We start from the raw sequence: 27,289 nt of genomic DNA on the forward strand, positions 1-27,289 counted from the left end.
TTATGCTCGCCAGGCCGGCAGGTCCTGTTCCACCAGAGCTACAGCCCGGATGAGCAAGGACAAAGTGGCGGCTGCTCAAAGAGCCCACCTCCGTGAAAGCAAGGCGACCACTGTAAAGCGGGTGCCGAAAGGATCCGCTTCGCTGAAAGCAAGGCGACTAACAGAAAGTCGAGAGGTGCCTGGATGCGACAGGGACTGAAGACTAGACAGAGCAGCAAGTCCCTCTCCGCACTGTAACTGCCCAGTGGGTTCTCCTTGCCCACTGCCTAGACAGAGCCGATGTATCAAGACAGGGAAATTGCAATCAAGAGCTTCATTCACGCAGAGTTGGCTGTGTGGGAGACGGGAGTTTTATTATTATTCAGATCAGTCTCTCTGAAAACTCAGGGATTGAGGTTTTTAAGGATAACCTGGTGAGTAGAGGGTCAGTGGCTTGGGAGTGCTCATTGGTTGGGTCCAAGATAAAATCTTAGGGAGCTGAAGTTGTCTTCATGAGCTGAGTCCGTTCCTGGGTGGGGGGGCCACAAGACCAGATGGGCCAATTTATCTATTTGGGTGGTGCCAGCGGATCCACTGCATACAGGGTCTGCAAAATATGTTAAGCACTGATCTTAGGTTATCACAGGAGCAATTTAAGGAGGTTCAGAATCCCACCACCTGCAGCTGCATAACTCCTAAACCATAATTTCTAATCTCATGACAAATTTGTTAGTCCTACAAAGGCAGTCTGATCCTCAGGCAGGAAGGGACTTTGTTTGGGAAAAGAGTTGTTACTGTCTTTGCTTCAAAGTTAAGGCGTTGTGAACCCCAAATATCTGAGACAGGTCTCAGTCAATTTTAGGAAGTTTATTTTGCCAAAGTTAAGGATGTGTGCCCGTGACACAGCCTCAGGGGGTCCTGAAGGTGTGCCCAAGGTGGTCGGGCACAGCTTGGTTTTATACATTTTAGGGAGATATGAGACATCAATCAATATATGTAAGGTATACATTGGTTCCATCCAGAAAGGTGGGACAACTCGAAGCAGGGAGGGGACTTCCGGGTCATAGGTTGATAAGAGACAAACGGTTGCATTCTTTTGAGCTTCTGATTGGCCTTTCCAAAGGAGGCAGTCAGAGATGCATCTACCTCCATGACCAGATGGGTGGCTTTGGGTTCTGTCATTTGTCCACAAGGAATGTCCTTGTGAGGGAGGCAGGTAGCTTTTTAATCTTAGTAGTTACCTTTTTTAGGAATAGGATGGGAGGCAGGTTTGCCCTAAGCAGTTCCCAGCTTGTCTTTCCCCTTTGGCTTAGTGATTTATTTTCCTTTCACACCATAAACTAAGTTCCTCCCAAAGTTGGTTGAGCCTACGCCTGGGAATGAACAAGGACAGCTTGGAGGTTAGAAGCAAGATGGAGTCAGTTAGGTTAGTTGTCTCTTTCACCGTCATAATTTTCTGTTATAATTTTTGCAGAGGCGGTTTCAGCACCATGGCAATCATGGCCAGAGCAAAAAGTGAGTTTGCAATGTTGAAAGGAAAGGCTGGACCCAACTTTGGTGTCGGATTCTCTGCTAGTTCTGGGTGGTTTACATGATTCGAGGATCGTTATGCATTACATAATGTTAATGGGAGTGCTGAGTCTGTGGGTGCTGATGTGAAGGCAGCTGAAGAGTTCTGAAAGTGCGATTATGGAGGAAATTTACTTGCTACAGCAAATCTTCAATATAGAGGAAACCTCCCTATTCTGGAAACAGATGCCTGAAAGGACTTTTGTATCTGCCCAAGGGATTTTTCCTGTCCGCTGCACAAAGAAAGACCACGGCATTTTTGTAGAGAAAGAGTTTAACAGACACAAGGCTGGCCACGCCATGTGGGAGACTGAGTCACTACTCAAATCATTCTCATCCAAAGCTTGTAGGTTAGGGGTTTTTCAAAGGCAGTTTCGGGGAAGGCATGGGGGTGGCCAGGTAAAAAGTTCCTGCTGCTGATTGGTTGGGGCAGAGATGAAATCAGAGGATCAACGCTGTCCTCCTGCGGGCTGAATTGCCTCTGTGGGGGCCACAGGAGCAGAGGTGATGGGTCCAAGTGGAGCCATGGGTGTCAGACATGCAGAAAACCTGAAAAGATACCACAAAAGGCCAATCTTGGGTTCTACAATAGTGATGGTATTTGCAAGAGTAATTGGGGAAGCTGCATGTCTTATACCCTCCGATACAATGGCTGGCAACCATTCATGTCTGTGCCTTAGCAGGTCTCCTCTCCTCCCACAGTCTGATGCCTTCCATTAGCTTTACAAAAGCAGTTGAGTTTGGGGCAAGGCCTACAGTAATTTAAACTACAGCTTAGGCTGGGTGCAGTGGCTCACGCCTGTAATTCCAGCACTTTGGAGGGCCGAGGCAGGCTGATCACCTGCGGTCAGGAGTTTGAGACTAGCCTGGCCAACATGGTGAAATCCCATCTCTACTAAAAATACAAAAATTAGTTGGGCGTGGTGGCAGGCACCTGTAATCCCAGCTACTCGGGAGGCTGAGGCAGGAGAATCGCTTGAACCCAGGAGGCAGAGGTTGCAGTGAGCCAAGATTGCACCACTGAACTCCAGCCTGGGTGACAGAGCGAGACTCCGTCTCAAAAACAACAACAACAACAAAACTACAGCCTGTCTTCCAAAGTTAGCCCAGCACTATTAAGTCAGGAAAAGGTAAGATGTGGGGTGGGTTAGCTCAGATCTTTCACCGTCATTATTTCCTCACTGATAGAATTTTTGTATAGGTGTTTCACTTTCATCCTTAAGGAGGTCAAGTCAATGCCAGGCTTCCAGGCTTTTAGGGACAGGACACCAGCCTTGCCTGGTGGCCATGTTGCAGGCTATGAATGTGATCCTGCACAATGAGAGCCCCAGGCCCTTCAAGAGAAACAGTGAGCACACAGGGCCAGGGCAGTGCAGGAACAAGGGAGTTAGGAATGACCCATTCCTCTTCCAAGAGGCCCTCCTGAGTTGCTGGATGACAGTTCCTTTCAAGGTCTTGCTTGTGGGTGGTGCTGCTCCTGCACATCCTGCTCTTATTGGTGATTTTCATCCCTCCTGTGTTGCCAGATAACACAGTTCCTTTCAAGGTCTTGCTTGTTGGTGGTGCTGCACCCACACATCCATCCTCCTCTTACTGGTGATTTTCACCCCTGTGTCACAGTGGCTCCCCCTCCAAACACCACGCCTTTGATCCGATGGACCCAGCACTCACAGCAGCTTTTAAGGCCTCCTGACTGAGGAGGTCCTTTGCCCGGGCTATAGCTTCAGCTGAAGAGTCTGCCGAGAAGGCACTGATGCACCTGTGGAAGGATGGCAACTAGGGCTGCGCCAGAAACCTTGTTTGAGCTTGGGGTGATGACCCAGGCGTGCTTGCCAAGGTGTGCGTGAGTGGCATCCAGAGGAGGACAGGCAAGAGTTCACCCAGGACTTCAAAGGTTTTGCCCAGGATGAGGAGGCTGCAAAACTCAAGGTGGCTGTGGCTAGGATGACAAACAACTCCAGCCTGGATTGGAGGAGGATGGCGGTGAGGAGCGCCTCCAGGTGGTTCCTGAAGAACTGACCAAAGAGGAGCTGTTGGAAGTGGAAGACGGAGGCAGAGCTGAAGAAGGGGCAAGAGAAAAGGCAACTGGCAAAAAACAAGATGAGCCCCAAGAAAATTTACAGTGAAGGGTTTAGCAAAAGCTTTGCAGACCTCAACAAGCACCTTAACAAGTCTGAAGCATAGACCTCAACACGGAAGGCTTTCGTAGAGAGGAATGTTCATAATGCCTTGTCTGGTTCCAAGCAAATCTATGATGAAAAGAGGAAACCAAGCACACATCACCATGATCATTTCTTTAAAGAGTGATGCTTCCTCAAGAAGAACCTCAGGCACGCCTTTCAGGACGGATTCAGAGGGCAGCCGTTATCACAGGCGGTGACAGCCCTAGGTGTGCTAGTCCCCTAAAGACCTTCTGATGGGACAAGATGAGGAGGCGGGAGACAGTGATACTGATGATCCTGACCCTGTGTAGGCCTAGCCTAGGCTAATGTGTTTCTGTTTTCATTTTTAACAAAAAAGCTTAAAGTAAAAACAAAGAGAAAAGCTGATATAATATAAAGAATATTGGCCTGTAACCCCAGCATTTTGGGAGGCCGAGGGGGAAGTGACATAGTAGGTTGGTACGCGGGCAGCAGCGGGACAGGAAAGGGCTACCCCAACCCACCAGGAATGTCAGGTGAGTGAGTATCAGGTTGACAACGAAGAGAGTAAAACTCTGTAAAGTATTTGTTTTCTGTAAAATATTTGAAGAGATTTATTCTGAGCCAAATGAGTGACCATGGCCCGTGACACAGTCCTCAGGAGGTCCTGGGAACATATGACCAAGGTGGTTGGGGTACAGCTTGGTTTTATACATTTTAGAGAGGCATGAGACATCAATCAAATACATTTAAGAAATACATTGGTTTGGTTGGGTGCGGTGGCTCACGCCTGTAAACCCAGCACTTTGGGAGGCCGAGGCAGGCAGATCACGAGGTCAGGAGATTGAGACCATCCTAAAATGGTGAAACCCTGTCTCTTCTAAAAATACAAAAAAATGAGCCGGGCGTGGTGGCGGGCGCCTGTAGTCCCAGCTACTCGGGAGGCTGAGGCAGGAGAATGGCGTGAACCCGGGAGGCGGGGCTTGCAGTGAGCCGAGATGGCACCACTGCACTCCAGCCTGGGTGACAGAGAGAGACTCCGTCTCAAAAAAAAAAAAAAAAAAAGAAAGAAAGAAAAAAGAAATACGTTGGTTTCATCCAGAATGGGGGGACAACTCAAAAGTCGGAGCGGGGGAGGGAAGCTTCCAGGCTATCGGTGAATTTAAACATTTTCTGGTTGACAATTGGTTGAGTTTGTCTGAAGACCTGGGATTGACAGAAAGGGAGTGTTCAGGTTAAGATAAAGATTGTGGAGAGCAGAGTTCTTTAAAGTCTTATAGTGGCTGCCCTTAGAGACAACAGATGACAAATGTTTCCTATTCAGACCTTTCAAAGGGTGCTAGACTTTTAATCTCTTTAGGATTGGAAGGGTCTGGAAGAAAAAGATCCAGCTATGTTAACAGAGATTCTTTACAGATGCAAATTTCGCCCCCGCCCCCCCAACACACACACACAGAACAGCTTTGTCGGGCCATTTCAAAATATGGCAAAGAAACACATTTTGAGGTCAACTACTTTGATTTTTCTTCCTTGACTTGTAATGTTACGCCAGAGTCAGGGTGGAAAGTAAGTCATAATATACAGGGTTAAATAAAACCCATCTGAGCCGGGTGAGGTGGCGGGCGCCTGTAGTCCCAGCTACTCGGGAGGCTGAGGCAGGAGAATGGCGTAAACCCGGGAGGCGGAGCTTGCAGTGAGCTGAGATCTGGCCACTGCACTCCAGTCCGGGCGACAGAGCGAGACTCCGCCTCAAAAAAATAAATAAATAAATAAATAAATAAATAAATAAATAAATAAAACCCATCTGATGAGAATTCATGATTTGCAGGGCAGGACTCCCCAGACCCCTTAGATAGGAATTTGGGCAAGATAAACAATCAGTTTAGTCCTCAAGGTGATGGTCCTGCAGTTGTCACACTGCCTCTCTAAAAATGATCATTGGTCGCAGGCGCCAGGGAGAGGCAATTTCCCAACAGATAAAGTTACTTGAAATTGGTCACCAGCGGCTTCCAGTAAAGTCTCAGGAATTGGGTGAGTGGGCTAGAGCATGCGCATTAGGAGACAAAATCGCAGAGCATGACCTTCTGGGGCATCCTACCAGAAAAGGGCAGCAGCCTCAGGTGAACATAGATACAACTTTTCAAACACACTGTGAATGCTCATGACCCAAGTGCAAGGAGGGCACTGTGCATGCAGGCAGCCCACCCTAAGGTAAGCATCACAGGAAAAGGGACACAAGACCCCAGAAGTATGCCAACATATAAAACCCCAAGTCAAAAGGTCAAATGCTGCATTTGACCTCCAGAGTGCATGCTTGGGTCTCTTCCAAGGGTACTTTCTTTTCTTTCCTGCTCTGAAGCTTTTTAACAAGCTTCCACTCCCACTCGGAAACTTGCCTCAGTCTCCTTTTTCTGCCTTACGCCCTTCAGATGAATTCTTTCTTCCAAGGAGGCAAGAGTTGAGGCCGCTGCAGACCCATTAAATTCGCCACTGACAGCTGGGATATTCGCCACTCCTAACAGGAGGATCGCTTGAGTCTGGGAGTTCAAGACCAGTCTGGGCAACATGGTGGCATGTGCCTGTGGTCCCAGCTGCTTGGGCTGAGGCAGGAGATCAGTTAAGCCCAGGAGGCTGAGGCTCACTGTAGTGAGCCGAGATGGCACCACTACACTCTAACTTGGGCGACACAACAAGCCCCTGTCTCAAAAGAAAGAAAAAGGAAAAATATTTTTATACAGCTGTACAATGTGTGTTTTAGGCTAAGTGTTATTACAAAAGAGTAAAAAAATGTTTTTAAAGTTCATAAAATTAAAAAGTTAGAAATAAGCTCAGGTGAATGTTACTGAAGGGATTTTTTAGTATAAACTGAGTGTGGCCTAAGCGTGCTGTTCATCCAGCCTGCAGCAGGGCCTCAGAGGCACCCCCCTCCCTCACGGACACCCACAGCCTTGTCCACAGGCCCCAATCAGGGTGAGTGCCCTCCACAGCTGAAGCATGTTTTCTCTTTTACATCATATTTTCACTGTACCTTTTCTACGTTTAGCTACACAGACACTTACCATCGCATTACAACTGCGTACAGTATTCGGCACAGTTAATGAGCTGTGTAGGCGTGTGTTCCAAGAGCGAGAGGCCGTCCCCCACGGCCTGGGTGTGGGGTAGCCTGTCTCATCTGGGAGCGCGGGGCACACTCCCATGTTGCAGGATGATGAAATCACCTAACCACGCATTTCTCAGAATGCATCTGCACTGTTAAGCGACACATGACTGTGCTTCCTCGTGAACCCCCTTTTCCCAGAACGATGAGGTCCACAATGCAGTTTTCTGAGCAAAACCAGCAACAAGGAAGGGTCAAGCAGAAATGAGCTGGGACAAGTCGGCACAGGGCTCGGCCTCTTCCCTGGGACTCTCACCCACACAAGGCTCTTCCGCGCGAGGCCCGGGTTCCTCGTTCTGTGACAGTTGTGGCCCTGGAGAGTAGCCCCAGCGGACGGCAGGATGAGAGGGCCTCAGCCTCTCCTCCAGGAAGCTTGCCCTGCCAACCCTGACAGACCCCAGAGCTTGGCCATGCCATGAGCCAAGACCTGTGCGACCTGGTGTGTGAATCCCCAGCACCAGTCCAAGGGGCTGCGGTCACCATGGTAACGCCACTAAGGCGCCTGCAGGCCCCAAGACCACAATGCTCACCACAGGTGGGTCTCCTCTGCAGCAGATGGGGCAAGTCGGGCGCCGGGGGACAGAGGCTGCCTCTCAGCCAGTGAGACCTAGGGCCTGCCTGGCGCTAGTCTGGAAAGCAGTGTAGATGCACTGTACTCCTGGTGAGATTCCCCCTCATGCCCACCTGTGTGGCATTCCCTCAATCCCACCTGTCCAGGGGAGACCCACTCAGGCTCTGAGAAGTCACTGGGAAGCCCTTGGGGCTGGCCACAGCCAGGCTGCCATGATCAGTGCCCCACCCCATCCCCCGCCAAACCTCTATCTGCCCACCCTCATCCACAGATGCATCGTTCATTGCTGCAAGGTAACCGTGCCGGACCCCCAGTCACATGACGTGTGGACAGGGGCACAGTGGTGCTGGGGGGTAGTAAGAAACGGTACCTAGAACCTGGAGGTCAGGTCAGGTGATGTGGTCACCAAGGGCCGTTTCTACCAGCTGATTATGCCAGGTGACACACAGGGGCCTATGGCCATGGTGGGCCCTACTTAGCACAGCTCTTGGCCTGGCAGGACCCCATCTGGGAGAGCCAGGGCCACCCCACATGCCCCCAGCCCCATCTGATGCTCCTTTGAGACTGTCCTTGCAGCTCATGACTGGAAACTGCTGTGCCAAGTGTTGGGGGAGCTCGTCTTCCCCAGGGCCACCACCCTCGCCAGGACTGCAGCGCCGGAGCCAGGTTTGGAGTCCAGCCGCACCGAGCACAGAACCAGGCTCTGTGGCCACTCTCCTGCCTCCCCACACTGGAAAATTAAAGCAGGGGCTCTGGGCTTGGGAAAGACCTGGGAAGGGGAGAGGAAACAGGGGCCCAACAACCTGGAGCTATCCTGGGCCTGGCAGAGGCGGTGCACTCTGGCATGGGGGACACCTTGGGAGGCCCCGAGGCTTGGGTGGCATCCTGGGCTTAGCTCAGGTGTGCCCCTTCCAGGAGGCGGTGGCAGGGCTGCTCCTCTGGGCCGGGCTCCCTGCACGCCCCGCTCTGCCATCCCTTGATGTCACCCCAAGCCCCTTTGTGGTTGGGCTCAGCCAGGCTCAGCCCTTCCTGCTGCAGGGAGAGCTCCAGCGAGGCTGCAGGGCTGGGAGGCCGAGGGGCATCAGGTCACTTGTCCTGAAGTACGTGACCCTGGATATGCTGAGCAACAAAACCCGCAAACCCTGGTGTGGCTTGGCAGGAAGAGGCCTCAGGGCCTAACACAGGGGCTGAGGGAGGGTGCGGCTCTGTGGCTCATCTTTGGGAAGAGAGTTCTTTCCACCTTCCTGCTCCACCACCCTCAGTGCTAGGCTCCTGGTTGCTACCTCGGGGCTTCTACATTAGGTGTCCCCTGCAGGGAGAACTTCCCAGTGTGGAGACCCCAGAGGCCCCAGCAGAGCTCCCTTGTGCTTCACTAGCCAGAGCTGCAGTGGCTCGACCAACTGGAGCCTGCCCCAAGGGGCCACGGAGCGCCCGTCTCCCAGTAAGATGAAGGGTGGACGCTTCCAGGGCCAGGGACCTCCTGGCACATCCTCAGCCTGGGATCTGGGCTCTGGCACTGACTCGGAACTCAGAGGGCAGGGTCTGGGCCCGTGGCAGCACCGCCCTGTGGCGCTGCAGAGCTGAGGTGCCTTCAGAGCAGATGCCCATTTATTCTCACTGCTCAGGAGTGAGGAGTGTGGCGTGGCCACGGAATGCCACACGGCTGCCGCGAATAACCAGGTGGATACACCTAATGGGGAGGCACCAGGGTACACTGCAGAAAGTCAACGGCAGAACAGTGTGGACTGCATGTGACCTTTTGTATAAAACCATAGAAATAACTGTAAATAGAAGCATCGGGGCCAGATGCCATGGCTCGCGGCTGTCACGCCAGCATTTTGGGAGGCTGAGGTGCGAGGATTGCTTGAGCCCAGGAATTCAAGGCCAGCCTGGGCAACATAGCATGATCCCCGCCTCTAACATTTTAAAAGTTGGCCAGGCATGGTGGCGTGCATCTACAGTCCCAGCCACTTGACAGGCTGAGGCAGAAGGATGGCTGGAGCCCGGGAGTTCAAAGCTGCAGTGAGCTATGATCGTGCCACTGCACTCCAGCCTGGGCGAGAGATCAAGACCCCATCTCTCAATAAAATAAAAGAGAAACAAATCAGGATTTTTTTTTCTAGAAGGACTAAAAAGAACTGCTGCAGTATTTCTGGGGAGAGGGTCTCGTGGAGGAGGGAGGAAGGTGTAGGTCTTACCTTTCTGTCATCTGTGATATTTACAGTTTTAAAGCCCTGTCAACAACTCACCTATGATTTTTTTTTCATGCCACGTGAGTGGCCCATGTGAGGAAATTATGGGTATTTTGTTTTATTCTCCGTAACTGCAAAAACAACCTCAACATAGCAAGCCTTATACCTTTTTTAAAAATACCAATCTGGTGGATCCCTGCTCCAGAGCGGCTGCTCTCCAGTGTGGTGAGAAACGCTGGCAGATACGGTCTTGCTTCTCGGGGAGCCCCATCCTCCTCACAGAGGTGGACATGGTGGGGCAGGCGTCGGACAGCGCCCTGGGAGGGGCCTGTGCAAGGCGTCCTCGGCTGCTCTCCCCCAGGAGACACTGTAAGGATCCACACACGATCTTTGTGATACGAAGATGCTGTGCACGTTTCAAGTGGCTGCATTTGAAACAAGCCAGGCACCCAGCTGGGGGCTTCTGAGTAACTGTGGCTTCTCTGGCAGGTGATGTTTATGAAACATGGTTCATCGGCGTGAGGATCTAGAGAAAGCTGGGAGGAGGTGGGCGGAAACGCAGCCAGAGCAGAGACCGCAGCACTCAGGATTGCTGGGGAAGCTCTCCTTGGTTTGGCCCCCACCGACCAGGCCTTGGCTGGCAAGGACGCAGCTCATGGAATCTTCTTCCTCGGGGTGGTCCGGGGTGGCCGCAGCTCCGCAGGCCCATGGGCAAACGGGCAGCAGTCCGCGGACAGAGCACAGCCGTCAGGGTGATGCGTGAAGAACCAGCAGAGGCGGGTTTTGCAGGCTTCGGAGCGCACTCTCTGTTTGGCTTCCGGTTGCTTTGTTTGCCACAGTGTCTCCTCTCTCCAGTCGCGGATGTGAACTCTCCCATTCACAACTGTGGTTTGGAACAGAGAAAAGACACGCTGAGAAGTAAACCTGAAAGTTCCTTAATTCACTGGCCTCTGCTTAGCTCCCACGCCATGGGAGGTGCCAATCCAGGGTCAGGGATACAACCGTGACACAGCCCAGAGTTCCTGCTGGTCACAGAGAGTCTGCCTCCCGTGGGAGTGACCGAGGTATGCGATGCGTCTTCAGGCAAGGATGGGGAAGGTGAGCCCTGCGGGAGGCGAGCGGCAGCCCCGCGCGGGCCCAGGAAGAGCATTTTAGGCAGAGAAGCAGCAAACCCGAGTGTCCCAGGACAGACTGCACCAGGACAGGCTGTGTTTCAGGGACAGCCAGAGGGGAGGGCAGAGGACACAGCGGGGTCCCAAGTGGCCTCATCGTTGAGGCCCCGACCTTCCCTCCGGCTGAGTGGCAGGTCCTGCAGAGCCACCATTTTAGAAGGATTACTTGAGTGGAGGAAGGACGGAACGCGGTGTGAGAGCTGGAACACGAGAAAACATCCGTACTGCAGCCCTAACCTCTGAGGACTGTCTCAGCATCACAGGCAGAAAGAGGGGCAAGGCGCAGGGTCCTCCACACAGTCGAAGGACGGGCCTGCTGCACGGTGGCCTCTGCTCCTTGGTGCCGTCCTGGTGCACTGGGTTTACCTCCCAACTGGAGCCCCTCCAGGTGCAAGTGTGGAGTAAGGGACGCCAAGGGGCTCTGGAAAGGAACAGGAAGGGGTACCTGCCTCTGCGCAGTGGTTTAGATACCCACTCTGGAAGTGCCACTGGGACTCAATGGCCAGGGCTGATCTCCAAACTGGGGAGCTGGAGGGACATCAGAGTGGGGTGGGGCCAGGAGAGGGCTGCTGTGGGCCCGCTCGTCACCCGGGTGCCAGGCCTCGCGGGCCTCCTCCAGGCTGCCTCCTGACCCTGCCCCCTAAATTGGGCCAAGATACCCCCTACACTCCCATTTGGCCGTTTCCTTGTGGGAAGCCAACAACTCCCTGTGAAACGTGGCCAAAGCAACCACCTCCTTCCTGGTTCTCACTGGAAGCTAGGAAACCGCGCGCGACAGAAGGCTCCGGGGAATAAAGGAGCCTCAGTGAGGAAGTCTGGCTCACCAACTTCCAAGGAGAACTTGAAAGTGTAGGAATTAAAGCTTGAATTCTGCTTTCAAATCACCTTGTGTGTGGCAATAACAAGCCTGTGTGCTTTTGACAGACTGATACTTTAAAAATAGTTTGCCCCCTGAAACTAGAGAAATGAGCCCGGAGAGCGGCGCCTTGCTGCATCCAGGGACACAGTTGGGGGCTCACCCTCACAGCCTGGCTGCAAGTACTGCCAAGGCCAGGCCTGACCCCGTTTGCCCTCCCATGGCCACTTCTCTGTCTCGCCTTCCAACTTCGGAGCTGAGGTTGCTTAACCTGAAGGCTACGGTTAAGGCAGTCCCACGACGCTCTGCCGATGTCCCCACAGCAGCACCTCCTGGCGCAGCACAGAAGGGCACATCCCGGCCACTGAGGGATCTGGAACCCTCTGAAGAGTGCTCAGGAGGAGCCCCAGGGGCCAGAGCTTCCCCCCAACTCCCCATGGGGCGCATGACCCCAAACACTGAGGGGCCTCTGGCCTGACGCCCTGACCTGTCAAGAGAAGGGGGTGGGGATCACTGTGGCCAAAGGCTGAGCACAGATTCCCACCCTCAGAGCCAGCCTGGGCACCCCCTTCCCTGCTGCAACGTGACAGGCCAACTGGCAGCAGACCCTCCCAGGCGGCTCTGGAGTTAAGAGCACACCCAGCCATGTTTTGGAAGCAGGACCTGCAGGGTGTCTAAGGACTGAGGAGCGGGCGCTCATGATAGAGATGAGGCTCCCGGAATGGCGCAGGCAGGCTCCAGGCTGGCCCAGCCTCGCTGACCCACTCCCCGCGTCTACAACCCTAGACATGGCAGGTAGCTCCCAGCCCCCCCACGACACCTGAGCCCCTATGTGGCCAGGTGCCAGAAGGGGCGGCCTTCCAGGGGCCCTCGCTCCAGCCAGCTAGAAAGACAACCAACAGCTAGAAAGACTCTCCTTCTCTGGAAATGCGCTCCTCATTTTGAAATGGAAACACAGGGCCACAGTCTGCTCGACCCAAGTTCCTGCCGCCTCCTCCCTCCCTACTGTGCGCGTCCCCTGGGACTCTCACTCCGCACAGGAACCGCCATCTCCGCCACTGCTTCCGACAGCAGACACTCCCTGTCACCAAGCTGCTCTGAGGAACGGGCTGAAGATTAGAGTCCCTGGACAACGCCGCAGGCTCAGGGGTGCCAGTGCTGGGTCAGACCTGGCCTGGACTGTGGCACGGCCTCTCCACTCACTGGGAGACTTCGCGCCGGCGCGCTGACCTCTCTGAGCCGTGTCTGCGTGTTCAAGGAAGAAAGGCCTGCTCTGCCCCGAGTGCAGGATACGATGAGGCCCCGCGTGTACCCAGCAGCACGGTGCCAGGTTCCATACCAGCCAGCATGGAGCCACCCCTGGTGGCCTCAGGAAGGGGTGGGGACAGAGGCAGGGCTGGCCCTTGTGGCCCTCACAGGTCATGCTCAGGCTGGCTGACCTGAAGCCATCTGGAAACATTCCAATTCCTCACTCTCATAAACATTTTCTGAGACTAGCCACGTTAGCGTAAAACAAAACCTAAACCTCATACAGAGATAAGACCCAGTTTCAGAGCATAGTTTTCTCATGACTGGAGGAGAATGTTTATTTGGAACCCAACCCCCAGGCCTCCTACTCAGAAGTGTTTCCAAAAACAAGTCTGCCCCCCAGGGTGACCTGCACAGAAAAACACTGACATACAGGCAGACTCACCCACGTGGGTGAAAAAGACAGTATTTCAGGAAATCATCAAAAACAAGCACTGGGAAAGACAGAAAGAGGCCCCGTGGAGGCGGGAAATATTCTAACTGCCTGAAGCTCTGTGCAAGGAAGAACAGACTCCAGGCAGCAGGCCCAGCCCAGCCACCACTGCAGGCCCAGTGTCTACTCTGGAGGCAGCCTCAGGGACATGCTTCTGCACCTGTCCCGGGAAACAGAGGCTCCAACCATGCTCATGGGCCCCCCACCCAATAGCAACTGTCACCTAAAGAAGCCAGTTCAGCTGAAAGCCAAGTTCAGCTCTCCAAGAGCAGGCAGGCACCCAAATGCAGTGTGTGTGCACAAACCCATAGGCTTGTGCTCTTGTGTACACAACAGGCATGGCGCGCACACCTGTGCTCTCACACATGCACAGAGCCAGATACTGCACTGCACCTGACCCCCATGGCAGCCTCATGGGCAGGGGACCCAGAAGCTAGGGTGTGAGCCAGGCCACTCCTTCCTATTGTGACCTCGGTGTCATCCCTACCCATCCGTCAGAGGCCCAGTTCTTCTCCTGGTCATGGCAGCTACAGCCCCACCAGCTCCCACTCTTAGTCCTCCCAACTCTGGCTCTTCGCCAATGCTGTTCGCTCTGCCTAAAGGCTGTCCTCTGTTCCTGACTCCTCTTTTCCTTCCAGGCCCAGCTCAAGTGTCATTTCCTAAGTAAAGCCCTCCTGAGCCCACCCTGGGCCAGGCCAGTTCTCCCTGCACATCGCGACTCACAGAAATGTGCGCTTAGGGCATGGTGGTGACACAAGACACCTAGTATTTTTAAAGATGCACGTGGAAGTACTTAGGGGTGAAATAGGGTGCTAGCTGGAACCCACTTTAAAATACTTCAACAGAAAGAGGGAAAAGCTCCACGAAGCAAGTGACGGCAAACGCCCCCGCCGCTGGTGCTGGTCAACTGTGGCTCCCCCGGTCCCTGCTCCTCTGTGCACACCTGGAAGCTGCAGATGATGGAACTGTGTACACCGCCGGCCCCTGGGGGAACACCCGCTACATCTCCCTCTCCCGCTGCAGCGCCAGCTCCAGCAGGCCAGGGATGTGCCTGCCCTGCTGTGTCGGCTGAGTGAGTGGACATGCGGGGGGAGGGCCCTCCTGCCTCCCCATGCCCTGGCAGTCCTGGGGTCACAGGGCGTTGCCCAGCAGTGGAGCTGGGTACCAGGACCTCCCCCTGCCCAGGCCCGCAGAGCGAGGGCCACAGGAGTCCAGGCCTCTGCCTGTGGGGCAGGGGCTCACCTTCCCACTCCCCACCCTGGCTCTGTGGCTCTGGATGCTTCCAGTTTGCAGCAGCTAAAGACGAAGCCAAACAAGGACCCCCAGGCAAGAAGGGCCCGGCCGGCGGCTGCCCGACTTGCTCTGTCCTCTGTGGAGCAAGTGGAGCTGAGGTGTCAGCAAGCACAGCATAGGGGGAGGGGGACCGGCCTGGGACATCGCATGGGACAAGGTCCAGAGGAGCCAGGAGGGAACGGGGTGACCCCCGTCCCACCCCAAGGTCAAATGCTACCCAGGTCAGAGCTGGGTGGAGCACCGTGGAACCTGGTGCTTCTGCCCGATTCTTCTGCGAGAGTCTCAACCACTCTAAAATAAAACATTATTTAACAGAGAAAAGGGGGAAAGGGAAGGAAAGAGAAAAGCGGTGAAGGGGCAGACCCCATACCTCGGAACACCTGGTGGCTGTTCCGGAGCAGCGTCTGCAGGCCCCCACACTCCCGCTTCAGCCTCCGCAGGGTCTCCGTGTCCAGCTCACTGGCTACTTCTGCCAGAGATAGGCTCTCTGTGGAAAAATGGTTTTTTTTTTTCCTAAAACCACAACAAAATATTACAAACCTGTCACACAGGCAGTTCCATACACTCAGGCCTTATGCACTCCAGCACGAAGGACCACGATTCCATCTCAATCAGCCCACACCACACCGCAGCCAAACCATGAGGGCTGCGGTGTTCTCAGTGTCCCCACCCAGCTGTGGCACAGCCTGACGAGGCGCAGCCCCACACATGCCTCCTGCCTGCACAGGGCCAGGCGTCAGGTGATGCTGCCTGCTCTGGGTGGTCACCTCAAGCTCTTCTCGACCCATGAAGGGGGTGGCTGTTTGGAGCCAGGGTTTCTCAGACTAAAGAAGGAAGGCCAAGCTGGCAGGCCTAGGGCCTGAGCCTCCCCAGTGGCTGCTCCAACCACGTGGCAGCAGGCCTGGCGCTACCGGCTCCAGGGTGGCCAAGGCCACACTAGGTGTTAAGAAAAAACAACAGCACAGACACCACAGTGATGGTCTCTTTCCCATTCGAATCTCTGCTTTGAGAGCCTGCATGTATTTCAAATGCTCTAATCAGAAAACCTGGTCACAATAAAGTCATTTATTACCAAAACATCAAATTGGATATGAATGAAAGCTGGTTTTCCTACGTGTATTTGCCAGGAACTTCCTACCTGCTGTGTGCTGCACTTCACGTCTTATCTGCACCCTCCAAGCTGCAGGAGAGCGGAGGAGACGGTGCCTGCCTGCATGCAGCTGAGCCTGTGGGAACCCCACAGATCAGGGCACCACAATGCTGACCCAGGACCCCGGTGCGGGCAGCCGCTGTTGCAGCTGCTGCGAGAGTCCTTCCTACCCCAGCCCGGCCACTCTTCTGAGTCAACCTCTCGTCTGTCTCAAATCCATTCTGAGAGAAGTGGGAGTGTTTTAAAGAAGATGACATATTGTCCTAGTCAGCCTTCCCTGTGCCCCCGCCTCTGGCCCAGCACGGACTCCATAACAGGGAATCTCACACTTGCAGCCGTGGGTGCCTCTGGGCCTGGCACATCCAGCCTCTTGGTTACTCATCCTTTGACGGGTGCGGCCTTGACTCCTAGCAAGGCAGGACTTGGAGCCTCTTGAGGGCAGGGCCCCTTCCCACCCTGTTTCTCAGCAATGTCCCACAGGGGCAGACGTGGAGCTAGGATGGGTGAGGTCCTGGAGCCAGAGCCACACATGGCCCACAGGCACAGAAACACAGAGGGGCCTGTCTGGGGACACGCTGGGTGGGGGTGAGACCAAAGGCCCTCAAGGCTGCCTGTGGGCAGGAGGGAGGCGGGAGGCTGAGAGGCCAAGGGCTCAGCTCCTCCCTTCTCACAGCATGGCCACATGGAGAGCCCCTAACAAGCCCCAGACCCACGGACACCAATCTGGAGGGGATGGGGGTATGGGGCTTGTTAGTTGCCCTGGTTCCCAGGTTCCAAGGGGCAGGCAGGACTGAGCCCACCACTCAGCCACCCCTGCTCTCCATCTCCAGGTTTGTTCCTCCTTCCTCCTCACCCACCAAAAGCTGTCCATCCCAGGCACAGCTGACATCTGTGCACCCGTCATCTCCTGGGAATTTAAAGGTCAAACTGCACTCAAGAACTGTCACTGCTTACTGCACATGGGAACTTTCTGACCACACTGATGTCCCTGGGGCTCTGGGGCCCAGCTGCCTGTGCTGGGCTCCATGCTCTGCCAGCCTCAGCCTTCTTCCTCTATGCTCCAGTCCCACCACAGCAGGGTGCCTTTAGTCAGAGGCGCCAACTCAGCGACCCCACGGTGCCTGGTGATTTGCAAGCAGCTAGTCGGCCCTTTCAGCCACTGAGCCAGGGCCACTCTTGCCAGATGGCTAGAGGCTCTGCTGATCAGCTACCATCAGGTTCGAATGATTTCTGGAGGGGCCGTCTGTGCTCAATGGCCCGGCCCCATCCCATGTACACATGGTGCAAGATGACAAAGGATGAAGGAGGAAACGGGCATGATTTTGTCCCAACATTCACAGGTGAGGAAAGCAAGGCCTGGAGAGGAAGGGTTTCCCTCAAATGGGCAGCCAGGCAGGGTCACTGACGGAGGGGCCAGGAGGGGATGGGGCTCCGTGCTCTTCTCCAGTTCCCAAAACTGCGAGAAGCCAGGCTCTGGCTGCAGCTCCACACCACCCTCTGGCGGCCAAGCAGCATCCCTGCCTGGAAGGAGGCGAGGTCCTTACAGCCCCGGCTGGCTCTCTGAATGCCATTAATTTCAACGCACCACTCACCCCAAGAGAACAATCGATGTAATTTTCTCCTTTTGCCATGGCTGACTTTTGTGTTTTGGGGATTTCAAAGATAATTAAATTATCGAATCACAACAGCTCCAAATCTTACCGCATACTCAAGGGGACAGTGCCTTTTTCTTGCCCTCAGTAACCTGTTTTCTCTTTGGATAATTTCTGGATGGAAAATGAGTAGTTCTAGCCCCTCAACCTGTTTTTTGAAAGTTAATTAAGGGTCCAAACTCTGTCACTCCCTGGCCTGGCCTCGGCCTTCCTCCCTGGAAATAACAAAGTCCTTTACGTGTATAGGAACTATTGGGAAAATTTTAAAGAATTTGCTTGAAGAGAGCCTATTCACCCACCATCAATGGCTTTTTCGAAGTGTGTAGTCACAGGGCCACAGCATTTCATGCTGCTTATGAAGACGTGAATGCCCGCCCTCAAGCCTGGGGCGTGCTAGCCCCTGAGGTGGTGGTCAGCTTACCTCCCCCATTCCAGGTCTTCACACTCCCATTTCCAGAACTTCCTGTGTTTAACTGCTTTCCGCCTAACAATAAATTCGCCACTTGCAAAACCACTTGGTCGATAAAACCTCGTGGCAGGGCGGCACAGTTCCTCACACGCTCAGCCTTTTCTCTGGGATGAAATCCAGGTAGCCAGGGTCCTTCGGCCTGGGGCCCTGCTCCACGCTCAGCGGCCAAGGCCCCGGCTACACACCCGACCCTGGTGTCCAGAGCTTGGTGACCGTCACAGTGACCAGCACTGCCGGCAGCAACCCGGAGTGGAGAAGGGGAACGCTCCCGTCCAGGTGGGCTTACAGGGCAGCCCTGCCTGCTCTTAATGTACTGAGTCCTCTTTTCATCCACGGAAGCTTCTCTGGAGGGAGGGTATGTTCTGGATTTCCCAATCAGACAGACCTGCGTTTGAAAAGAGCAAAGCAAGTATTTTAGCTGGCTTGTCTATTTCAACATTCTCCATGGAATTCTCTCATCCTGGAGTACAAATCACAAGTTTTAAATGTCTATCGTGAAAAAATCCTGATTTTAAAAACTGACACCAGTCGGGTACGGTGGCTCACAACTGTAATCCCAGCACTTTGGGAGCCCAAGGTGGGCAGATCACCTGAAGTCAGGAGTTTGAGACCAGCCTGGCCAACATGGCGAAATCCTGTCTCTACTACAAATACAAAAATTAGCCGGGCATGGTGGCACACACCTGTATTCCCAGCTACTCAGGAGGCTGAGGCAGGAGGATCACTTGAACCCGGGAGGCAGAGGCAGTGAGCCAAGATTGTGCCAATGCACTCCAACCCGGGTGACAAGAGCAAAAACTCCATCTCAAAATAAATAAATATAAATAAAAAATAAAAACTGACACCAATATAAGTTACTTAAAAATTTTAAAAAACCCAAAAAACAGTAAGAGCCCATGGTTCCCTCTCACCACTTGGAGCTTCACAAGACCTAACAAAGGCACCTAAACTCAGAATCCAACTCCTGGGCCTGGCAGCCGCACCATCCTAAAGGTTTCCTGCTGCCGCCCCTCACTCCACCCCTTGGCCACCGGGAGGGGGCACATGCTGATGGTAACACTGCAGAGTGTCCCAGGGGCTGGGAAGGGAGGTAGCTTTGTCCCCACCTTGCCAGAGCCAGCAAGTGCACATGAGGGCTAAGCAGAGGGCCTGGAGCCACAGAGGCGCTCCATGCATGCTCACCTTCCTTCGCAGCACACCCCGATGGAGGATGCCCTTCAGACAGTCCCCTCCGGACAAGCAGGCCCAGCCAATCATGGCAAGGGCACCTTATTTCTGGGCTTCCTCTCCAGGCATCAACTACAAGGCCAGGCGCAGGTGATAAGGAAGCCAACCTCCTCACTACGTGACAGCCACGCCTCTGCTCCCCAGCTCTTCCAGCGGGATTTTAAATTCTCAGTGCCTGTCACACACCCAGGCCCCACCAGACATGTGCTGCGTGTGAACCACTTTAAAAATGACAAAGCACGTTCACATCCACTCTCACATTCCATCCCCAAACCTGCCAGTGATAAGAAAACTGACGCTCAGAGAGATGAAGCAACAGTCCACGGTCTCTACCAACTAGTAATGGGACAGCAAGTGCAAAAATCAAAGCCACAGGCTCCTCGGACCTGCCTAGAGGACCCAAACTTTAGCGGTTTCCCCAAATCAGTTCTGACCTCAGAAGACCAAGACCTGCCAAAATAGAGGACACTGAGAGGATGACGGGACGGTTCAGCAGCAAGTCCTAAGGTAACTTCCCATCGTAGCAGGGCAGTGACAGTGCCAGCGGCCCTGAGGCCTGTGCCACCAGCCAACGCTGCTCCTGGAGCACGGCTATGACTGCAGCCAGCCAGCAAGTGCCCATGACACGCCCTCCCCGCCGTGGGCTCTGAAGACATCATCCTGTTAAGCCTCCACAAAGTACCAGGCAGCCTCCTGGTCTCACAGAAGCGGACAGGCTTGTGGAGCTCTGCGATGAGTCGGAGTGAACCACAAGCAGCAGCAGAGCCGATGCTTCGCTCAGATCAGCCGGGCCCTTTCTTGCTAAGGCAGCCATCAAACTCTGTGGCCTGGACACGACGGGGTTATTTTTTAAAAGCACACTGTCTGCCAGCCACAGAGTGTTGTCAAATAAAGTTACCAGAGACTGAGGTAAGCTGCTGTCAACACTTCCATGGTTCTTTAGAAAGGTCAAGCCCTTGGATCGGCAAGAGGGCCTAAGTCTGCCCTGTCCATACAAGGTTCAGAGGCACAGTCACACTGCTCACAGCAAGTCCCCAGGCCAACTTCTGCCCAAATGACATTTCTGGTGAATCTGCATGAACCAGGCCTTTCATGAGAAAATGGGAAATCATTGTGAACTTCTGAAACACACTTCAATCGCAGCCAATTATTTGCGACTTGAAGGAGCAGGAACTTTCCACAGGGAGTTCAGCCGCAGGCCACACCGAGGCCGCTCAGAGCTTCTGGAGAGACAAGGAGGGCTTGGCGAGAGCGCCGGCAGGCCTGGAGGAGGGAGTACCGGGGTGCCTTTAAGGAGGGTACCATGAGACGGAGGCCTCTGGGCCTCGTCAGGGACAGAGGCACAGAAATCAGCACCAGCATGTTCTGGAACATTTTGAACGTTACGGCATGGTTCACGGCTCCGTGACAGAGTCCTGAGCTCTCCACCCAAACACCGACACACCGCCAAGAACAACGAGAATCAGGACGTACTCTTTTGGTTGAAGGAATCCTGAGGCAGTCTTCGGCCACGTGAAACCCACAGGTGAAGCCCACTTCTTTAATGAAGTCAAGGTACTCCCGGTACTGAGTCTTCTTACTCTGCCTCCGGGAGTATTTTCCAATGAAGTCAAAGAAGCAGCAGGGGAGGACAAAGAAGCGGCAATTGTAGGAAGACCTTCAAACAGAACCGACAACCAGAGCGTCAAGCATCCAGAGCAGACGCAGTCAAGGACATTCGGCGCCAAGCCACACGGCAATCGCGGGGCACGGCCACATAGGGAAGTGATGTTCCTGGCCAGGACTGACGGTTTCTTTTTATATACATATCATGTCCGCTTTTACTTCTGCTTCGGGGGTATGTGTGCAGGTTTTGTGGCATGAGTGTACTGCAAGATGCTGAGGTTTGGGGTAAGGCAGATTCCATGACCCAAGTAGTGAGCATAGTAATCACCGGGTGGTTTTTCAACCTTTGCCCTCTCCCTCACCCCCCACCCCAGTAGTCCCCAGTGTCTGTTGCTGCCATCTTGACGTCCCTGTGTGCTCAGTGTTCAGCCCCACTTACAAGTGAGAACATGTGGCATTTGGTTTTTGGTTTCTGCAATAGTTTGCTGAGGATAATGGCCTCCAACTGCACCCATGTTGCTGCAAAGGACATGATTTCCTTTTCTTTATGGCTGTGTCATATTGTTTTTCATATTAAAAGATGAATTAGGCCGGGCGCGGTGGCTCACGCCTGTAATCCCAGCACTTTGGGAGGCCGAGGCAGGCGGATCACGAGGTCAGGAGATTGAGACCATCCTGGCTAACACTGTGAAATCCCATCTCTATTAAAAATACAAAAAATTAGCTGGGCATGGTGGCGGGCGCCTATAGTCCCAGCTACTCGGGAGGCTGAGGCAGGAGAATGGCGTGAACCTGGGAGGCGGAGCTTGCAGTGAGCCGAGATTGCGCCACGGCACTCCAGCCTGGGCGACAAAGCGAGACTCTGACTCAAAAAAGAAAAAAAAAAAGATGAATTACAGCCTTCCCCAACTTAATTTCTAGAAATAAGGCAACACAGTATATCTTTTCAATAAAATATGAATCTAATTACTTTTATAAAAAATGACTTTTCAGTTACTGTTATCAAGTGACATCTAAAACTTCCTGAAGTACTTTGTCAGCTTTGAATAGGAACTGTTACAGGGAAGAGCATTCAAGCCCGAGTAAAGACCTGATCTTTAACCTAGTTACTCCTTGAGAATGAAAACAGCTCAGAAGAATCTGAGATAAAGAGACTCAGCAACGAAACGTCAACGAGCAGCAGCACAACCTGCTTTGTGACCTAGTCTCTTGGACACAGGACCAGCTGCCTCTGACACACACAGCTCCCTGTGCAGAGGCAACTGTGGCTGCAGAGGCGCCACCGATGGGTAGACTTCTCCTTTAAAGACAAACCCTCATGTTTTTAGAAGAAAACTTCGAAAAAGGACACCTCTTTTGGCACCGGATATAAATGCTGTAGAAGTAATCACAGTGCCAATCAGTGCTGGCCAATAGAGATATAATGTGAATAATCTGAGAAATTTCATATTTTCCAGTAGTCGTATTTTAAAGGGTAAAATAAAACAGGTGGAATTTATTTTAAATTTAACCCAATACAGGCGATATGCAAACATTTCAAAAACTGGAAATACCCATATTTCATGTGCTTGACAACTGCACGCAGCTAGTGGCTACCCTTTTGGACATCACTATTTAGAAGACGAAGCATTCCCCAGTCATTCGCCGGGTAACTCCTCTACTTCTTACCTGGCTGCAATGACAGGTATCCATGGTGTGAGTTCATCAGAATGGTTACCGATTAACCAATCAACATCAGGGAAAAGGGTCTTATCATTGGGTGTGATTGCATCTTCCTAAAGGAATAACAAAACAAGACAAAATGTTTTGGGAATCAATGTAGAGCTGCTGCATGGGCAGGACACGGCGGGAGGGTACAGGCTCTGGGGTCACACAGCGCAGAGCTGTAGTTCACCTGCTGCACGACCAGGAACGGGGAAGTCAATGTATCTGCCCTAGGTCTGCCTAGAGGGCAAGAAATGCTGGCAACTTTTAGGGAAATCACTGGAGAAACTAACACTCTTTTCTAAGTGCTAATCGCCTTTTGATCATTTAAAAGCTGATTTTTCCACAGGCATAAGAGCTCTAGGAGAGACGGCCACTGAATGGTTTCACCTCTGGCAGAGTATGGGGAAAAGCAATGGCTTCAGAGGAGGTGAACGGAAGGCAGAGAAGCCTGAGGGTGATTGAAGTGCACAATACAACACAGGGGTCTCACCTCACAGGCCTTTCAATCTAGGAAACCAAGTCTAAGAATAGACAGAGAGGAACTTACACATGTAAATACATGTAATTCTTTACCATTAGGCTATTTTTGTAAACTATCATGAAGTGATTAAGATCCCCTTGAAGAGGCACTCTAACCATTCTGACAAATTCTGCAGTTAAGCCGAGGACAGCTTGCTTTTATGATTTACGAACTTTGAATAGGCACCCTACCCTTTCTGATCATTACCAGGCCATCATTAATTACTGAAATCAACAGTCTCAATAGCAATTCTGTCAGTAAAAACTGGAAAGAGAGAGGTGGAAGAGAGACTACACAACCACTGAAAATCTTCTTAATTTTCCAGGGGTAGGGTGAGTCCCCAAGATAAGCAAACAGAAGTTATTCCCTGATGGGAACGGGGACGCCATTCTGAGACACTCCCTCTTCAAGGCTATTCTTTCTAACAGCAAAACTGCAACACGAGAATGTTTTGCAGACATGATATGTAAAACAATAAAACTGAAATTCTGTATCTCTCTGGTTCTTCAATAAGCACATGTGCTTCTATTTACAAAGATGTTAAAATACTGAAAATAGTATTGTTCAAGGGTATACGTATAATCTACAGAGATGTCAAACCTTTGGGACTATTTATTCTTGATTCCCACTCATTCTAGATTTGTTTGCCCATCTGTCTCTTTAAATGGCGTGAATAAATTAAAGCATAACCGACATTTAGTAAAGACCATAATCATATTTTATATTGCCAACAGCACTAGACATCAAAGCCCCACCTGTTTTATGAAGTTTGTTTTTGTGTGTTTGTTTTTTTTTTTTGAGATGGAGTTTCACTCTTGTTGCCCAGGCTGGGGTGCAGTGGCGCAACCTTGGCTCACTGCAACCTCTGCCTCCCTGGCTCAAGAGATTCTCCTGCCTCAGCCTCCTGAATAGCTAGGATTACAGGCATGCGCCACCTCACCCTGCTAATTTTGTTTTTTTTTTTTTTTTTTTTTTTTTTTTGAGACGGAGTCTCGCTCTGTCGCCCAGGCTGGAGTGCAGTGGCCGGATCAGCTCACTGCAAGCTCCGCCTCCCGGGTTGACGCCATTCTCCTGCCTCAGCCTCCGGAGTAGCTGGGACTACAGGCACCTGCCACCCCGCCCGGCTGGGTTTTTTTGTATTTTTTAGTAGAGACGGGGTTTCACCGTGTTAGCCAGGATGGTCTCAATCTCCTGACCTTGTGATCCACCCGTCTCGGCCTCCCAAAGTGCTGGGATTACAGGCTTGAGCCACCGCGCCCGGCCTAATTTTGTATTTTTAGTAGAGCCAGGATTTCTCCATGTTGGTCAGACTGGTCCTGAACTCCCAACCTCAGGTGATCCGCCCACCTTGGCCTCCTAAAGTGCTGGGATTACAGGTGTGAGCCACCATGCCTGGCCTTTATGAAGTTTTAAACGGCATTTTGAACACAGCAAATTCCAATATTCCTGTTTCATATATAGGTTCACACAATTAAGACAATTTGTGATCACCACCATGCTGTTGTTATAAACAGATGTTTTTAGTTTTTTAACACTCTCTTGCTTACAATCAAATGAGGTTTTTGAAAGAAAGAAAAGGCTGGGCGCGGTGGCTCAAGCCTGTAATCCCAGCACTTTGGGAGGCCGAGACGGGCGGATCACGAGGTCAGGAGATCGAGACCATCCTGGCTAACATGGTGAAACCCCGTCTCTACTAAAAAATACAAAAAACTAGCCGGGCGACATGGCGGGCGCCTGTAGTCCCAGCTGCTTGGGAGGCTGAGGCAGGAGAATGGCGTAAACCCAGGAGGCGGAGCTTGCCGTGAGCTGAGACCCGGCCACTGCACTCCAGCCTGGGCGGCAGAGCGAGACTCCGTCTCAAAAAAAAAAAAAAAAAGAAAGAAAGAAAAAAAGTTGTATTGTACACTTGGCCTTTGACTTTCTAGATTGTACCTGTTCATGGAAACCACTCAACTGCAGCTGGGAGGAAATCATTCACTAGAAAATCCACAAACACCACGCACATGTCAACAGAACCACCCTCATTCTGGCCATGCTCCTCCAGGGCAGAAAGCATGACAGAATTCCTGGCATTTATTTAACACTAGAATAAACACAGCTATTTTAGCCCCGAGACTGAAGATTGGGAGGTAACGAGGAAAAAACCCTACACACTTGATTACAATACAGAACTCTCACCAGCAGGCCTTCCTTAACTAAGTGCTCGGGGTAGGGTCTCCCCAGGTCAGATGACCCCACTGAAAAGTCTGATGCAGGCTGCTGGGGAACCTCAGCTAAATAACTAGAGCTTTTGCCCGTTTTCCAAGGGGCACCCCCAGCAGCTCTTCCCTAGGGTCTGGGTTTACACAGATGGCCTACTCACTGTTGCTTGAATTTCCTACCCATAGGTGCTTTTTCACCTGGGGACACATGGCATTTTGAAATCAACCACATTTTTTAATTTCATAAAGCAACATTCTGCCCTCTGGCAGATGAGGCTCTGTGACCTACTCACACCCAAGCCTTTAACTATGTGGATGAGGTCGTGAGGCAATCTGAGCAGCTAGGCAGCAGCAGCTGTTTGGCAGGAAGGGCTACCACGCCCACAGAGCGCCCCAGAGGAAGAGGCCACGCCCTCGCCACCACCCACAGGGAGAGGCCACGCCCTCGCCACCACCCACAGGAGGCGAGGCCACACCCACACCACCCAGAGGGAGGGGCCACGCCCTCACCACCACCCACAGGGAGAGGCCACGCCCTCTCCACCACCCACAGGAGGTGAGGCCACACCCACACCACCCAGAGGGAGGGGCCACGCCCTCACCACCACCCACAGGGAGAGGCCACACCCACACCACCCAGAGGGAGGGGCCACGCCCTCACCACCACCCAGAGGGAGAAGCCGTGCCCACACCACCACCCAGAGAAAGCGAGGCGACGCCCAAACCACCACCCAAAGAAAGTGAGGCCGTGCCCACAGGCCCACCCAGAGGGAAAGGCCACTCCCACACCACCCTGGGAAAGTGAAGCCACGCCCACAGAGCCACTATAACCTGTCCTAGGACTGCTCCTGAGGCGACTCATGACTTTTTTTCCCATTAGGGAGTCATTTCTCTGTCCTCAGTACCAGAAGAAACAAGCTACTCTTGACCAAGGTCTGACAACCTGAGTTCACTTTAAGCTCACGGTTACATAGCTCTAGTGCCCAGGACTGGCTGGCAGCGAGGAATAGATGGGCTGTCAGGCCCAGACCCCCAGGCGTCTGGATGTCCCTAGCCCACCCCGGCCCAGCCTCTGTTCCGTTCTCTTCTCCAGCGGTGGCCACTACGCAACACCCCCGGCCTCCTCCTCAGCACTTGCCACCACCCTCGAACCTGCTGCAAGCATTGGCTGTGTGTCTGCAGGTTGTCTGCCTCCCGCCCCCTTCCCATGACCATAAGGGCAGGGGTCTTGTCAAGAGTGCCTGGCAGGTAGTGGGCACTCAAATATGTGATCAATCTGTACAGCTGTTTTTTTCTTCTATTGGATGCATCTCTTGTAGTGCTCAGAATTCTTTCTGAAATGAAGTATCTCTGATGTAGGACCTTTTTGAAAAGCAGTATGGCAATATGAATTGAAAATCTTTAAAGTCCAGGTATGAAAAATATTTTTTAAGTGGACTACGATTTACACACAAAGATTTACATAGTGTAATTTGTAATCTGAAAACAGATGGCCAAGAACAGAAGAGCTGAGTAAATAATTCTGCCTTCACTGCTTGCTGTACACATGGCTGACCTAACCTCCCAAAGTGTACCTCGGTTTCCTTCCCTGTAAAATGGGGATAATAAGAGAATCAACCTTCCAGTGCTGTTGTGAGGATTACAGTAAGTTACTGTACATAAAGTACATTTACCTTTAGAAAGGCATCCACACACAGCACTGGATGACTGTCAGTTTTTAACTATCCAGCTGGCCCTTGAACAATGTGGGGGTTGGGGGTACTGAACCCCTACACATGCAGTTAAGAATCTGTGTATAACTTTTGGAGACGGAGTCTCACCTGCGGCGCCCAGGCTGGTGTGCAGTGGCACAATCGAGGCTCACCACAGCCTCAACCTCCCAAGCTCAGGTGACCCCCCAACCTCAGCCTCCAGCATAGCTGGGACTACAGGTGCATGCCACCACGTCTAGCTAATTTTTTTTTTTTTTTTTTTTAAAGTAGAGACGGGGTTTTGCCATGTTGCCCTGGCTGGTCTCACACTCCTGGACTCAAGTGATCCTCACACCTTGGTCTCCCAAAGAGCTAGGATTGCAGGTGTGAGTCACT

General features: G+C 52.6%; 1 protein-coding gene across 5 annotated transcripts in view; it reads right to left on the reverse strand.

Moving 5' to 3' along the window:
- Positions 1-230: 230 nt before the first annotated feature.
- The window catches only part of TRMT44 (tRNA methyltransferase 44 homolog), a 43,581-nt gene continuing 16,522 nt past the window's right edge, over positions 231-27,289 (reverse strand). For 2 of the 5 annotated variants that reach the window (XM_033213594.1, XM_033213598.1), the window contains exons 7-11: positions 22,443-22,549; positions 20,643-20,826; positions 17,895-18,327; positions 15,042-15,158; positions 9,706-10,492 (exon numbers count right to left, since the gene is read on the reverse strand). In XM_033213594.1, coding sequence (XP_033069485.1) covers positions 10,263-10,492; positions 15,042-15,158; positions 17,895-18,327; positions 20,643-20,826; positions 22,443-22,549 — 1,071 coding nt within the window. In that variant the 3' untranslated portion in view covers positions 9,706-10,262. Of the gene's footprint in view, positions 587-2,536; positions 4,251-9,705; positions 10,493-15,041; positions 15,159-17,894; positions 18,328-20,642; positions 20,827-22,442; positions 22,550-27,289 lie in introns of those variants that run through there. The other 3 variants (XM_033213597.1, XR_004437780.1, XM_033213595.1) reach the window with 3 other exon arrangements.

This window comes from Trachypithecus francoisi, unplaced genomic scaffold, assembly GCF_009764315.1.
Source record: "Trachypithecus francoisi isolate TF-2019V2 unplaced genomic scaffold, Tfra_2.0 Lachesis_group1, whole genome shotgun sequence".
In the NCBI taxonomy this organism is placed as follows: domain Eukaryota; kingdom Metazoa; phylum Chordata; class Mammalia; order Primates; family Cercopithecidae; genus Trachypithecus; species Trachypithecus francoisi.